Source organism: Protopterus annectens, chromosome 10.part0, assembly GCF_019279795.1.
Source record: "Protopterus annectens isolate FY-2018-M chromosome 10.part0, PAN1.0, whole genome shotgun sequence".
Classification (NCBI taxonomy): domain Eukaryota; kingdom Metazoa; phylum Chordata; order Ceratodontiformes; family Protopteridae; genus Protopterus; species Protopterus annectens.
Genome location: NC_056744.1, coordinates 570687127 through 570703699, shown reverse-complemented (window position 1 = coordinate 570703699; position 16573 = coordinate 570687127). Strand labels below are relative to the sequence as shown.

The window sequence follows — 16573 nt, the reverse complement described above, 5'->3', positions numbered from 1 at the left end:
CTTCATAAGGGATGCCAGCTCTGTTGAGCGAAAGCTGGACATAAAACTAAGCAACCTACCAAACATGAATTAAGAATTGCTTCACTCACTATAGCTTGGAAGTAGATGACATGATAGTATGGAGGAGGCAAAACATCCTATGTTATCCAGGAGACAAGATGGAAGGGCAATGCAGCAAAGCCACTTGGCTTGGGATCCAGAGTTTTCTACTCAGGAGGAGGACAGGCTAGAAATGGTCTGGAAATTCTGGTGAGAGAAAGGCTTCAGAAGGCAGTGAGGGATATCATCAGCATTGGTGACAGACTCGTGGCAATCAGACTCCAGTCTAATGATAAGACAGTATTCATCATCTGAGCCTATGCCCCACATGAAGAGAAGAGTACTTTCAGGCAGCAGTTGCAGAACCTACTAGATAAAAAGCAGGACAACAGAAATTGGTGTTACTAATAGGTGACCTGAATGCAAATATCAGGACAGATAGAAAAGGATCTCAGGACTGCCTGGGTCCACAAGGGTGTGGCAACAGGAACAAAGATGGAGAGGCCATTCTAAACTTCTGCCTGGCAAATGGCTTGATAGTAGCCAATACATGGTTCAAAAAGACAGTCACAAGATCAAATACAAGAGTGGCCAACATGCAACCCAGGTAGACTTTTTCCTAGTAAGGAAAAGACGATGGTATAGAATCAGTGATTGCAAAGTCATCCCCAGCAAAACAGCTGGTCCACAGCATAAACAACTGGTTGCCATAATCAGCTGCAAGCAGTGGTCAGAGAAGGCACTAAGGTCAACAGAGACCAGGCTGAAGACCTGGAAGTTGACTGGAGAGAAAGCACAACAGTTCAAGTAATTACTCAAGGTTCTAGCACCTCAAGAAGAAGTGGAAATAGGTGGAGTTGAAGAATGGCAGCACCACAAAACGGCATGTGTGAAGACTACAGAACAGATATGTGACCGACTCAGGTATGGAAACAAGGTACATAAGGAAATCTGACGGTGGAATGCAGAACTCCAGGAAGTCATCAAAAGAAAGAAAGAGAGCAGGAAAAAATGGGAAACAGAAAAGATGGTCCATGCTAGGAAGGAATACTAGATGGCTAACAAAGAGGCTAAGACAGGAGGTGCAATAGCTAGGAACAGTACATCAGAGGCACTCTACCAGCTTCTGGAAAGTGACTCAGTAGGTGGCACAAAGAAACTATCAGGTTGCAAGACAAAGACAGAAAGATAAAGAAGATAGTTAAACACCCTTCATATGGAATGCCAGCAACAACCTACTCACCAGTCCACAGGATATCAAAGGCAGACGGAAGAAATACTTTCAGCAGTTTCTGAATGAAGAAAACCCAACAGAAGCTGCACTACCTAAGACACAGCCTATGATGACAGAAGAAGAGAACCCATCATAGAAGAAGTAAGAAAGTACAGTTTTGTACCTACCATAAATGTAGATGTCCGAACTGGATAGCATCTGCAGTCATAACAACTGGGTTGTCCTGTCATCAGGCAGCCCTTCAGTCGGCCGGATTCCAAAGTCCGGGTCCGGCTTTGGCTGATGTCGCACTTCACCCGACGTCATCTCTGTTGGTCTTCGGGTATAAAGGCATCAGCCGACGCCATTTTCCTCAGTGTTTCTTGCCCCAGATGCCAGTAGCCCTCTTGAAGGCTAAAATTTAGATAGATGCCAATGTTTCCAAAAAAGATAGAGGTAAACACAAAAATAAGCATGTATGCACATATATACAAACAAATACACCATAAAAGACTCCCCCCCACCAGCTAGCTATTAGGAGGGTATACACCCCTGGAGTACCACAGAGGGAAGGAGGAGGGTAATCCTGACTGCAGATGCTATCCAGTTCGGACATCTACATTTATGGTAGGTACAAAACTGTACTATGTCCTTCATGGATGCATCTGCAGTCATAACAACTGGGTAGAATACCATAGCCAACAAGGGAGGAGGATAAAACTAGATTATGGTGTGTTTAGGATCCCTTGCAGTACAGCAGTGGCAAACCCTGCTCGGGATCTGGAATATAGAGGCAAATTGTAATGCTTGGCAAATGTATGCACGGAGGTCCAAGTAGCCGCCTCAATAATGTCTTTGGTTGCCACTCCTCGTAAGAAGGCTGTGGTAGTGGCTGTTGCCCTTGTAGAATGAGGTCTTATGTTCTGTGGAATTGGTTTTCCATGGAAGGAGTAACAGAATCGTATGCAATTTCCTATCCATTTGGAGATTGTCTGTTTGGAAATAGCTTTTCCTTCCCTTCCTGTTGCATAGGCTACAAAAGTTGGTCAGTCTTTCTGCTACTTTTTGTTCTGTCCAAGTAGTAGCGTAGCTGTCTATGTACATCCAAGGTATGCAATATTCTTTCCCTCTGTTTTGTGGGTTGGGAAAGAAGGTAGGAAGGTGGATTGCCTGGTTTAAAGACACTCTGGATACCACCTTAGGCATAAATGTAGGATTAGTCCTCATGGACACTCTATCTTGGTGGAAGATTAGGAAGGGTTGCACTGCCATTAAAGCCTGTAGTTCTGAAACCCTCCTTGCTGAAGTAATTGCCAGTAGGAAAGCAGTTTTCCATGACAGGTGTTGTAGGTCTGCTGTTGCTGCTGGTTCAAAGGGTGATAGTGTCAATTTTTCTAGCACAAAGTTTAAGTCCCAAGCTGGTAATGGTGGTTTCCTTGGAGGTTTTACATTCTTGATTCCTCTGAGGAACTGCCTGAGCAAAGGGTGAGAAAAAACAGGTGGATCAGAGCTGTATTCTGCTGAAATAGCTGATGCATGTATCTTGATGGAGGAGTAGGACAGGCCTGAATGAAGAAGTTCGCTAGGTACTCCAGAATGTTAGGCATATCTATGTTTGACACATCTTTTCCTCTTTCAGTACTCCAAATGACAAACCTTTTCCATTTTCCAGCATAGTTTCTTCTTGTTGAAGGTCTGCGTGCTTCAAGAATAATGTCTCTAACTCTTTGGGAAAGTTCTGGATTAGCTGCTGCTATGTGATGTTCCATGCAGTCAGTTGCAACGTTTTAGGTTTGGATGTATGATGCTGTAGTTGTTCTGAGTTAACATCAAAGGCATCAGGGTATTGGCCACATATTGTTCGAGACATGCTCCTCAGCAGTGGGTACCAGTGTTGTCTTGGCCAGTTTGGAGCTATTAGGATTATCCTTGGACGTTCTTCCTTGATTTTTAGTAATACCTTGTGTATCAAGGGAAGAGGTGGGAATGCATATGCTGTTAGGCCTTTCCAGCTGAAGGAGAGCGAATCCACTTTCCATGCTAGTGGGTGGAATGTCCTTGTGCAGAATTTTTGAGCTGGTGATTGGTAGGTGATGCAAATAGATCTATCTGAGGCATTCCCCATTTCTTTGAGATGGTCTTGAAGATGTCCGGGTGCAGCTTCCATTCGTGGGCATCCGATGTGGTTCTGCTTAATATGTCTGCTAGAGTATTCTCTTTTCCCGGTACAAATATTGCCTGTAACTGGATGTTGTAGCTGAGTGCCAGGGTCCACAGCTCCAAAGTCATTCTGCATAGGGGGTATGAATGAGTGCCTCCCTGTTTGTTGATGTACCACATGACTGTGGTGTTGTCTGTCCTTATCATCAACTGAACCTCTTTGAGAAATGGTCTGAACTTTTGGATTGCCAGTTTTACTGCCAGCATTTCTTTTAGGTTGATGTGCAGGTGAAGTTGATCCTGTGTCCACAATCCTTGCACGCATTTGTCCAGCATGTGGGCCCCCCATCCTAGGTCTGAAGCGTCTGTTGTGATGGTCTGGCTTGCTTGACATCTGCGAAAGGGTAGCCCTGGGTTTGACTGGCATGCCTGAGCCCACCATAGGAACTCCTGTTTTAAGCATGGAATTAGTGGGATTTCTGTTTCTAGGCTGTGTCTGTGTTGAGACCATAAATTCTTTAGGTACCACTGAAGTTTTCTCATATGTAGTCTGGCAAGTGGAACCAAGATTATGCATGATGCCATGAAGCCCAAGGCCTGCAATACTTTTCTTGTTGTTAACTTGTTCAGTTTTGTTAGTGCCAAGAAGTAAAGAGGGAGTTCTTTTTGTTTTTCCTTTGTTAGGAATGCCATCTGTTTTACTGTGTCCAATTCCGCCCAAGAATGTCCTTGTTTGGGATGGTATCAGCCTTGACTTTTGTAGATTGACTGTGTATCCCAGTGCTTGCAGCAAGTAAATGACCCTTTGTAAATCTGTTGTCAGCTTGCTTTTGTTGTCCCCTTGTAGCAGGCAGTCGTCTAGGTATGGGTAAATTTGAATTCCCTGTAGTCTGCAATGGGCGATTACTGATGCCAGGCATTTTGTGAATACTCTGGGTGCAGTAGATAAGCCAAAGGGCAATGCTGAGAATTGATAGTGCTCTGATCCTGCAAGAAATCTGAGGTATCTTCTGCAGATTGGTCGAATGGGGACGTGCAGGTATGCCTCCTTGAGATCTAGAGTTACCAGCCAACACTCCTTGCCCAGCATGGGAAGAAGTTGCTGTAGGGTCAGCATTTTGAATTTTGGGACAATGATGTATGTATTTAAGGTGGACAGGTCGAGAATTGGTCTCCAACTTTTTTCCTTTCTTGGAACTAGGAATAGTCTGGAGTAGAACCCCTTTCCTTGCTCTACTGTTGGCACTCTTTTCACAGCTCTCATGTTTGCTAACTGCATTATCTGTTGTAGAGCCTCTGTTTTTTGATTTGGCGGTAGATTTGGCATTCCTCTTTTGACTGGTAAAGTGTGGAAGTGGAACCGGTAACCTTGATCTATGGTTTGTAAAATCCACTTGTCTTTTGTTATATAGTGCCAGTTCTTTGAAAATAAGGTTAATTTTCCGCCTAGAGGAGCTGCTATTTGTTCCCTGGTAGGCGGATTTAGGGTTAAGTCACTGTGGCTGAGTTGATGTAGTGTCAGAGGTTGTGTCTGTGCCTCTGTTGTTACCTTGCCACTGTCGTCCTCTGTAGGCACCTCCCCTGGATTGGTTTCTGCCTCTGGAACGTCTATTCCTGCCCCTTTGAGGTCTTGTGGGGTCAGGAAAGGACCAATTTTTGGCAGGCCAGTTCCTGCTAAACCTTGGGGGTTGAACCTGCAAGAAATCTTTAACCGTTTGAACAGATTTTGCCTTTTCTTCCATTTTCTTCATAACCTGCTGGGCAGGTGTACCAAACAAACTTGTCTTATCCATAGGAGCATCTAGCAACTTAGCTTTAACATGATCCGTAGAGCTTGCTCCTTTAGCCATGCATGCCTTCTTATCACTGTGCCAGTCATGGCTGATCTAAATGAAGCCTCCAGTGCATCATAGCCACATTTTAAGGAATGGTTACTAACCTGTTGTATGTTATTTACCATTTCTAATACATATTTCTTATCAAGAGATTCATCAGTGGTTAGTTTTTAGTTAACTGATCAAGCATAAACTCTTGGTATTGTATCATGTGAAACTGACAATTTAAAGCTCTAGCTGAGAGAGTAGCTGAAGTGTAGACCTTTTGCCCCATCTGTCTAATGACCTTGCTTCCCTTTCTGAAGGAATAGGGTTTTGCTATGGTCGGGTACTACCTTGGGGCCCTGGGATATAGTTTCGGGTCTGCAAGAGGGGCCTTGTAAAGGTGGTGATGAGTGTCTGGCACCCTGTAAAATCTGTCTGGTTTGGCAGGGGCTGGAGGTAAAGAATCTGGTGCGGAGCAGACATCATTGAAAGCATCATCCACCACAGAGAGAACAGGAGGTATAGCTAAGGGCCTGTGCTGTGGAAGGTGCAGAAAGGTCCTAAGTCTTTTTCTGGAGTCTGAAAAATCCTGTTGCTGCCATTGGAACTGCTCTCGCATGGCATGTAAGGTTTCCCCAAAGGAGAATTCTTCTGGTGGGGAAGCAGCTGGAATGGATTCTTCAGCATCAGAGTCTTCAAAATTGGAGAAAGGAGCCTCTGGCTGATCAGTTATGTCTGATTCATCGGCAGACTCATCAGAGGACACTGGCTCAGGGGGCTCTGTACTAGGTCTCTTCTCTGGGGGCTGAGAGGCCCTGTCTGGGTGAGATTGAGATCCTCTAATTAATGAAATTAAATCTTCTGCCAGAGTAAGCATTTGAGAACTAGAGGAGGGCCTGGTTGTAGGGGGTTTAACAGGCACTGTTTTAGTAGTCTTTGCTGCTTTAGCCCTGGCGAAGGCCTTAATGGACATGGCTGCTGGAGGCCTAGCAGCACCACGTGCTGGGGTAGAGACATCCAAGGGAATGGTGTCTGATAAGTCAGTGGCAACCACCGTAGTGGATAAAATTTCTGAGGCCATTTCAAGAGTGGTAGCAGGGGCCTCAGTTGTAGAGATAGGTTCAGCTGTACTTTGAACAGTTTTCGGTTTCGCCGAAACCGAGACACTCATTGTTTGCTTAACCATGGTTTCGGCCGAAACCACGGACCGCGAGTGTCGGTCTTTATCTTTGGCGTTTTGGCAGATTGGGTAGTCGGAGGATCCGGCGGCATAATGTACGCAAAATCAGAACCGAAAACTGTTCTGCAAACTCCGACCGCGCCTAAGCGTGTCGGTTGAACGCAACACAGGCGAACAGGCTGCTACGTCGTGGGCTGGGCCTAAACAAGGCAGACAATAAGAGTGGAAATCTTTATGAGGTATTTGTTTCCCACAGGTTAAACAATTATTAACTTTTTCTGACATCGGCTGAGGCAAGAAAGAGTCCACAACGGGGTACTTAGCTTTAGAAGTCTTCGAAGTAGTAATCGGTAGAAGTAATCTCTGGATCCGACCGACCGGCACTTGCGAACAGCTTCTGCTTCGGGCGCCACGCGGCAAGAAAGACTGAGGAAAATGGCGTCGGCTGATGCCTTTATACCCGAAGACCAACAGAGATGACGTCGGGTGAAGTGCGACATCAGCCGAAGCCGGACCCGGACTTTGGAATCCGGCCGACTGAAGGGCTGCCTGACGACAGGACAACCCAGTTGTTATGACTGCAGATGCATCCATGAAGGACATCGGAGCTAAGGATAATGAAGTTAGGGAAAGCAGCAGGATCAGATGAGGTCACAGCAGATAAAGATACTGGGTGAAATAGGGAAGAAATGGCTCCTCTGGGTACTCATTGCAGTGTGAAGAGAAAGGTGTATCCCAGATGACTGGAAAATAAGCAAACTCATGCCAGTGTACAAGAACAAAGGAGACATACACAGAGGTATCAAATTCCTGTCACACTGCATGAAAGTTCTGGAAAGGATGACTGATAAATGGATTTGTAGAATAACAGAAAGTAAGATGGGAAATGAGTAGTTCAGACTCAGATCAGGATGCAGCACAACTGACCAATATTTGCAGTGAGACAAACAGTTGAGAAGAAGTTAGAAATGAGGAAAGAGTCCAATCAGGCATTTCTAGACTTGGAAAAAGCATACAACAAGGTCCCAAGAAAGTTGATTTGGGCAGTTCTGTTGTAGTTCAAATTCCCAGAAACATTGGTAGAATTAGTGCAGGCCATGTACAAGGACCAATGACTCAAGTATGAATAATATTCCATCTCATATTGGGGATTTCAGTGGGAGTGGGTGCGCATCAGGGTTCAGCTCTGAGCCCACTGCTAGTCATATTAGTAATGGATTACAGGTTGGAGGAGACAGATCAACAAAGTTGCTGTATGCAGACAATGTGGCATTACAAACAGACTCTGAGCAAGAACTACTGCAACGGATAGGGAAATGGAATACAAAACTGAAAGCACAAGAGATGAAATTGAGTACAGATAAGACAGTGATAATGGCAGCAAATTGGGGAAATCAGAAGAAGCTGAGAATTAAGATAGAAGGGAAGCTAGTGGAACACAGTTTCAAGTATCTGGGAGGGGTGGTTTAGGAAAAGGGAAGTCTGAATGAAGAGATCACAGCTAGAATCAGAGGGGCTGCAGCCAAATGGCACAGAGTTGTCATGTGTAGTGTATTATAGAAGAATGCCAAAGAAGCTGTAAAGTAGGTGTATAAAACAGTGGTGAGACCAGTACTACTGTATGGTACAGAAACCTGTGCAGTAAAGTTAGAGCAGATGAAGAGTGTGAAATGAAATGCCTGAGATTGGTGGTAGGTTGCACATTGTGGACAGGCGAAGAAATGAGGACATAAAAGCAGTAGCAACAACTGCAGAAAAGATCAAATAAAACAGATGACGGTGGTTCAGACACATGGGCAGAAAAGCAGAAGACAGTCTGGTGAAGATGATTTGGGACAGACAGAAAATAGGCAACAGGAAACGAGGGCATCCAGCAAAGAGGTGGATGGATTGTGCGAGAGAAGATCTTCAAGAGTCAGGTATGAATGTTGAGGAAGACAAGAGTGTGGCACTGAATCAATACAGATGGAGGCAGTTAACACATCACCATGAATCATGTAGAAACTGGGAAAAAGGAGGTTGAAAATGATGACTGGAATACTCAAAGAAATGACATGAGTGTTAGTCTAAGACTTATTATTAATAAGGGAGGAAGATTTCTTAAAATTATTTTGGTCTGGTGGATGTAATGGCCCTAATGGATACTCCTGCTAAATTTGCTTTTTACTCTGGTAAACACCAGTCATGGTCAAAGTCTGAAAGGATTTATATACTCCAGGAACATTCATATATGCTTAAGCAATTTAAAACTATGACATTCGTGACTTCTAACAAACTGTACTTACAGCTAAGGAATGCAGTCACTGTGGGAGACATTGAAGTCTCCCAATAAAATATTTCAGCATACAGACATCTGAAATAAGCTGCAGAGAATAAACTAAGGAAACTATTTCCTCAGTAAACCAGACAATGATGCTGAAGTATCGGATAATTTAAACTTGAATTTAAGGCTGCAGTTTGGATAAAATCAAGGGAGCAATGGGAAAAGGTGACAGGGTATCTAGAATTACTGAAATAAAACTACAGCAGAAAGGGAACCAGTTACAGAAGGGGGGCTGGTTACACTGGAACAGCCAAAGAAAAAAACTGAATGAACACAACCCTGATGAATTTAAAGAATACCAGTAACAGCATGCTACTTTTTACATCTCAAGACCTCAAAAATATCTTGCCAGAAGGTTAAGACAGCAAAAGGTGGAGACAAAGGTAGCCAAAATAAAGGATCCCTAAACTAGAAGTTTAACAAGAAACTATAAAATAATTCTTGATATCTTTAAGAAGTTTTTATAAAAATCTTTACACACATGAACGGGTTTTCAGATAAGTTACAGTGTCTTGTGGTTCCAGTTGGTATGCTGTCATCTGGGTCCTGTGATCATGTTAACATAAGTCTTCAGGACACAAAAGCATGCTGTAGCAAGCAGATTCATTTATGTACAACAGCATCTTGAGGATTACCCCCCTCCCCATATCTAAACTACAGCAAGCTATGACTACTTTTATAAGTACAAAATATGGGAATCAACAAACTTACTTGCCAGGCCATGTGTATACTTTACAATACTTTGATTTTTTATTTTTTTTTTACTTTTTTTTTAAAATGACAAATCACTAATTGTCTATTACTTGAGCTAATCAATGAACATAGAATGCATTTAGCAAGTGTGAAAATGTTAACTTTTATAATGTATAAAGCATGTGGAAAACAGAAAAGAACGGTCAGAAACAGAAGACTGGAAGAGCAGGATCTCCATGGATATAGACTGGGGCAGTTGAGTGAAGGCACATTTAGCACTAAAGTGTGCCTCCAAATCCAGAAACTGTAGAAATTTTGTTTTGGAATGGCTCCACAGGTACTTCTACATACTTAACAGATTGCAAAGACTGTACCAGCACATAGATTATAGGTGCTTGTAGAAGGCCTGGTATGAACTTCAGACCTAACGATAAGCTCACGCATCTCCTGATAAAACTTCCAGCAGATTTTGAACATCTGCCTTATGTCCATGTCTTGACATATGGTAGGCCTGATGCAAGAAAATGAGGATGGCCTTCTGTGACCCAGGCTTACTGGTCAATTTCAGCCTAAAGGTTGGTCCTGAGAGAAAAGTCTCAGTTCCTAAGTATATCAAATTAATGACTACATTACTCAGGGGACAGATATCTGGGATCAAACAACTCATCCAACATAATACTGGCATGAGATGAGGGATGGCCTCCCTCAACCCCAAGAACCCTAACTAATCAAGGGAATCTCACCCATATGAATATTTGATACGAGTCAGATGGGTAGTGCACTTAATGCCCAGAGGTTCAGGCCCGGACATCGTCTCCAAGTGCCTCTCCACTCTGCAATGTTTTAATGTTGGGGGATAACAGAGGGTCTCCATAAACTGCTCTCAAATGCCTACATCACTCCAAAGTGGGTTAACAACTCTTCTCACCTGAGAAGTTAAGTAGCTGGGTGAAACCCATGGGGCACTTAACACTGTGCTCTGCAGTAAGACAGTGCTGTGAATGCCAGACTGGGTCTTGGCTGCTACTTTGCCCACTGATGCTTATTATGTAATTTTGGCATGTGGATAAAGGACTTGACCAAATACATTAAAGACTGAAGATTCAAACTGTATGACTGTTAAAAAAAATGCAGGCTCAGAGACCCAGCACACCTATTAATCCAACAAGTCATTTCTGTGTGCTTTATCTATGCTAGTCAAAATGCCCTGAACACAAGATTTTGTTAAGAAAAACAGTGAATTACAACTGATGAATGACGAATACTTAACCCAAGGCCATGAAACAAGAAGGATCTCTCATCATTAGATATATAATTTTGCAAGCATCATGTCAAGCTACTTATAGAAACATAATGTGTTTGAAAATGCAATAGTGTCAAAAATATTTTTTTAAATAGTTCTTTAAAGGAGGCTTTCTCAGCTTGCTGTTAAATGCCTTTCTTACCTTGTTCCTAGTTACTGCTGGTGTTCCAATGGGGAATCCCAGGCGCAGCACCATGCAAGGGGGTTTAGAAATTATACGAATCAGGTAGAATGAGGAAGGTGTCTGCTCTGTGGAACTGTAAAATAAAATTAGTCATAGTTAAACAGAGGACTTGAATGCTTATGTAAACCCAATCACAAAAGTGCAACCCCTCAGGATCACACTATTAATGGCAAGTCCTTTTACTTTTAATACCACAAAATCAAAAAGAAAATAAAAACAGAATTTCTATATACAGCTAGAGATAATTAAAATGATGCAGTAGTCTATTGCTCATATTAGAACATAATCATTAAAGAATGATGTAATAGCTTACTAAAGATATCACTTTAGTTATATCACACTTACAAATACAAGGTAAAGTTATAAGCATTAAATAAATGCTGCACAAGGATACAAAATCACAACTGTAAAAGTGCGTATATCCTTGGTAATCTAACCATAGGAGAAATATAAAGATCAAAGGGTAAATACAGAAGGATACAAAATCACGACTGTAAAAATGCATATATCCTTGGTAATATTAACATAGCAGAAATATAAAGATGAAAGGGTAACGACAGCTGTTTACAAGGACAAAAACAATAGGGGTTCTGCACCGCAATAAACACAGTACAGAGGCAAGGCCATCTGCAAATGCCTGGGAATATTTTTTATATATATATATATATATATATATATATATATATATATATATATACACACACACACACACATATATATATATATATATATATACATATATATGGTTCCCCTTCAAACCATTGAACGTTTAAAATATCGAAGTTCAGATCATCGAGACCAGAACATCGAGTTTTAAAACACTGAAGATTTGAAGGAGAAGAAAAAGGTAAGTGTAGGTGGGAGAATGTTTGTGTTTTTGCAGGGCACCAAGGTGCCCTGCATACTGTATGTGTCTATGTGCCATCTGTGTGATGGCACTACAGATAGGGTATGGAAAATCTCCCATTTAGTGCTTCTGCATATAGCGCTAAATGGGAGAGATTTCCCTTTACTCCACTGTAGTGCGGTCTCGGAATTGGAATATTAAAGTGGGGGGGGTTCAGGGCAAAGCCCCCCTGCATACAACTGTTAAAATTTATTTTTCTTTTTTTTTTTTGGTTACACTTGTAACCTTCAATGTTTCAAAATTCGATGTTCTGGTCTCGATGATCAGAACTTCAATGTTTTGAAATTTCGATGGTTAGAAGTGGAACCATATATATATATATATATATATATATATATATATATATATATATATATATATATATACACATACATGTATATAGATTTTTGTTTAATGTTGACATCTACCATCAACTGCAGGGAACCGCAATGGGGGCAGCCTTTGCTCCTATGTATGCTAACACTGTAATGGCAAAATTTGAAGCTGAATATATATATATATATATATATATATATATATATATATATATATATATACATACACACACACACTCATGACTTTTATAAATCTCAAGTTGTTTTTTAATTTTAGATTTATTGATGACCTTATATTTCTATGTGATGGAAATGTAGATGATTTGCAAAGTAACAATTTTGGCTTTAAATCTGATAGCATACAAATGGGATGGAAGGTCACATTTTTGGATATACACACTAATTGTTTAGAATCCACAATTCATATGAAATTTGGTCAGAATAATTATTTTTTATATGGTACTAGTTGCCATCCACATCATTTAATCTCTACATTGCCATACAATGAATTTTTACGCATAAACAGATTATTTAGGTCTGATGGTATATTTGAAAGGGAATTGTTAATGGCAGAGAATATGTTCACAGAAAGAGGGTATGATGTGAAGGTGGTGAAGGAATCTAAAAGAGAATATTGGAAGATAGACAAAAAAGAGATGAAAGGGATAAAAATAATGCTTTGGGTTATTTGTCAAGAAAGAAAGAAAAAGGAAAGAAATACATAAATAATGAGAGGAATAATGGAGAAGGTAGTAGGGACGTATATTTTGTCACCACATTTAATATTCTGACAGAAAGTATAGTTAAGGAAGTTGAAAAATATTGTGAAATGGTAAATAATAAAGATCTGAAATATTTGTTGAAAAAACATGTTAAGGTTTCTTATAAGAGAAGTAGAAACTTAGCAGATATGGTGGTACATGTGTTTTTTACCACCACAGGTCACCTTAGACACTTATTCCATGACTAACAGAGCAGGAACAATAGCTTGTAATAAATGCTCAATTTGTAAGCATATAATAAATACATTTCCAAAAATAAATGATACAAGGTTTGTACCTAGGGGCTTGTATACATGTAATACAGAGGGAGTAATTTATGCTCTGAGATGCAGTTGCAATCTCTATTATATAGGAGAGACAGGCAGAGCTTTTAAGATTCGACTGCAAAAAGATATTAGAGATGTTACAAATCAAAAAAAATTGACAGTCTCCTAAGACAACATTTTATAATTGCACACAATGCTGAACCAGAATGCCTAAAAGGATGTATTTTAGAAAAAAGTAAATGTGTCTTTGGGAGAATGCATACATGTTAAGGATAAATTGCTGAAGAAGGAAATTCTCTTTATTTTAAAGTACAACACTTTGGAACCCTTTGGGTTAAATAGAGTGTAATTGGAAATACGTAATTTGATAAATTGGATAATGAGTTAAGCGCTTAATTTTAAAGGTGTATATAAAGTGTGATGTAAGGAATGAATTTTGTACTCTTTGAAGGCCTAGAGCCGAAGCACTAAGTCCATAATAAATCTTGCTGAGCTACTTTGTGGTCCATGATTGTGTACCGTGAAGTGTTGCTTTTTATTTTAGAATGAGGAAGGTGTCTGCTCTGTGGAACTGTAAAATAAAATTGGTCAGAGTTAAACAGAGGACTTGAATGCTTACGTAAACCCAATCACAAAAGTACAACCCCTCAGGATCACACCATTAATTGCAAGTCCTTTTACTTTTAATGCCACAAAATCAAAAGGCAAATGAAGACAGAATTTCTATATACAGCTAGAGATAATTAAAATGATGCAGCAGTCTATTGCTCATCTTCTTCTTCTTTCTTTCGGCTTTTCTCAGTTAGGGATCGCCACAGCGGATCACCTGTCTGCTCATGATTGGCAGTGGAGTTTTACGGTGTAAAGTTGCCAGCCCGGCACCCAACCTTCCACAGAAAGCACACACTCGCACCTAGGGCCAATTTAGAGTGTCCAATCTGCTAACCGCTGCACCACCATAATCATTAAAGAATGATGTAACAGCTTACTAAAGATATCACTTTAGTTACACCACACTTACAAGTACAAGGTAAAGATATAATCATTAAATAAATGCTGCACAAGGATACAAAATCACAACTGTAAAAGTGCGTATATCCTTTGTAATCTAACCATAGCAGAAATAGAAAGATCAAAGGGTAACTACACAAGGATGAAAAATTATGACTGTAAAAATGTACATATCCTTGATAATATTAACATAGCAGAAATATAAAGATCAAAGGGTAACTGCAGCTGTTTACAAGGACAAAAGCAATAGGTGTTCTGCACTGCAATAAACACAGTACAGAGGGAAGGCCATCTGCAAATGCCTGGGAATATTATATATACAAATATATATATATATATATATATATATATATATATATATATATATATGTATGTATTTAGACAGAGAGCTGTAGTTTGTTTGCTCAAATCTTTCTTTTGTCAAATTGTGAATCAGGTTAGATTTTTAAATGAATGGTGGTCCAGAGTTAGGTGTCAGAACATCTGACAGTGGGTTTACAGGGAGTTTTCCTTTTTCCACACTGTTGTATAACCTCATAGTTAGAATACATAAATTCCAGGGGGTGTGGAGGATGCGGGAGAGGGGGGGGGGCTTGCCACCACAAAAAAAAAAAAATACTTTTGCTGCATATTTGAATGAATGTGCAGTTGGTGAATTTTTGTTGACAATGTAAGTGGTGGTGATGATCCACTTTGAGTTTTTGTAAAATATTTATACAAATGCATGTGCGAGTACACATACATACACACAAACGTGCACACAGTTTTGTGTGCCATTCACTCAGGATGTTTTGTGGACGTGGAAGGAAAACAGAGTAAACAAAAAATACAACAAAGAAACGGGGAAAACAAACATTCAATCTTAAAGACAATGAGGCAATATATTGGATGCAATGACTCAGACTCTACAGCTGTGAAGTTGTGATCATACCAGTCAGCTACAATGCTCCCCCTCTCACATGAACATTCCATACAGGTAAACAGAAGATGAAAAGATGTTTGAAAACTTAATACGCATCCCTGACTCTTCTGCCTCAACAATGAATGATTACACTTCTCTTTAGCCTCTCCGGTATCTTAAACCAAATAATCCCCTCAAAGGAGGCAAGGTGGTAGTGATTCAAGACAGTTGCCTTTAAAAAATGATTTTGTCCTCTGCTTTACTCCTGGACACTTTGGACATGTGGAGCACAGTTTATAAGAAATTACCTTGACTCTGGAACAGGCTGGTATAGAGCAGTACTGTAGTGAATTTAAAACCTGCTCAACACATTAGTGCCAGGATGGTTGCAGACAATGAAGAAGCATGCCATGATGCCTCAATGGCTAAGAAAACAGTGTATTCTATACTGGCAGCTTTACTTGGATGCAAACACTTTTTAAAAGAATTTAAAATGATGTCACAGACAGGAGACTTGGCCTTACACACAAAGGTATGGCATCTAGGTACAAGGAAGTCATTGTCCCACTGTATTCAGCATTCATCAGACTTACCATCGAGTACAATTCCCCCCTTTGGTATGTACCGAACCAGGCATATCCAACAATTGCAATGTCCACATAGGTTCCTCACTAAAAGAATATAGGGTGTAAGTAACACATCCTATGCAGACTGTCTCAAAAGCCTATCTGTGCAGTCTGTCTCCTACAGGCTCTTGAGGCGAGCTCTATGTCTGGCATACAAGGCTTTGTCAGACCCCACTCTGATGGACCTCCTGCATATCTGCAAAACAAACAGCACCAGAATTACACATTCTAAAGACTTAAACTTTGTTTGTGATATAAATAAGACATGCTGGAGAGAGAGAGAGGTATTTATGCCAGAGACTAGTCCTTCTTTGCAACAGGCTCCCCATCCATGTGAAGCAAGAGTTCCTCCCAAACCCAATTCAAGTGTAACTTGGACAACTGGATGCGGAACAGGAAATTCATCCCTGGTTTGTCAACTATGTTTCTAATGGACACAAGCAACCTGTGAATGTTTCACCTGCCAAGCCCCTGCTTACACTTATCAAGGGTACTGGAACTTGTCAGAGATTTGGGATGCATGGCTAGGCTTAAAAAGACCCTTGTGGTTGTTAGCTTATTTAACACCTATGAACATATTAATCTATGGCAGGAGTAGTGTCAAATAATGCACTGCATTTAATACATTGGCCATATTTTATTGCACTCTCCATCATAGTCACATCAGCATTCTACATGTTAAGTGGCTAGCTCTGGTAGTCTAAGCAGCAGGTGTGATAAAGCAACTTATTACTGACACCGTAATACAGCAAATAGCATTGCTGTCTCGCAAAAACGTGGTTCTCTGGCTGAGCACTTGGCTGTGGCTTCTTCAATGTGCGGTTTGAAAGCCCTCACTATCTGCTTTTTTT

General features: G+C 40.7%; 1 protein-coding gene across 2 annotated transcripts in view; it reads right to left on the bottom strand.

Moving 5' to 3' along the window:
• The window catches only part of SZT2 (SZT2 subunit of KICSTOR complex), a 3556133-nt gene that overhangs the window by 3129289 nt on the left and 410271 nt on the right, over positions 1-16573 (bottom strand). For both annotated transcript variants that reach the window (XM_044085412.1, XM_044085413.1), the window contains exon 14: positions 10874-10988. In XM_044085412.1, coding sequence (XP_043941347.1) covers positions 10874-10988 — 115 coding nt within the window. The remainder of the gene's footprint in view (positions 1-10873; positions 10989-16573) is intronic.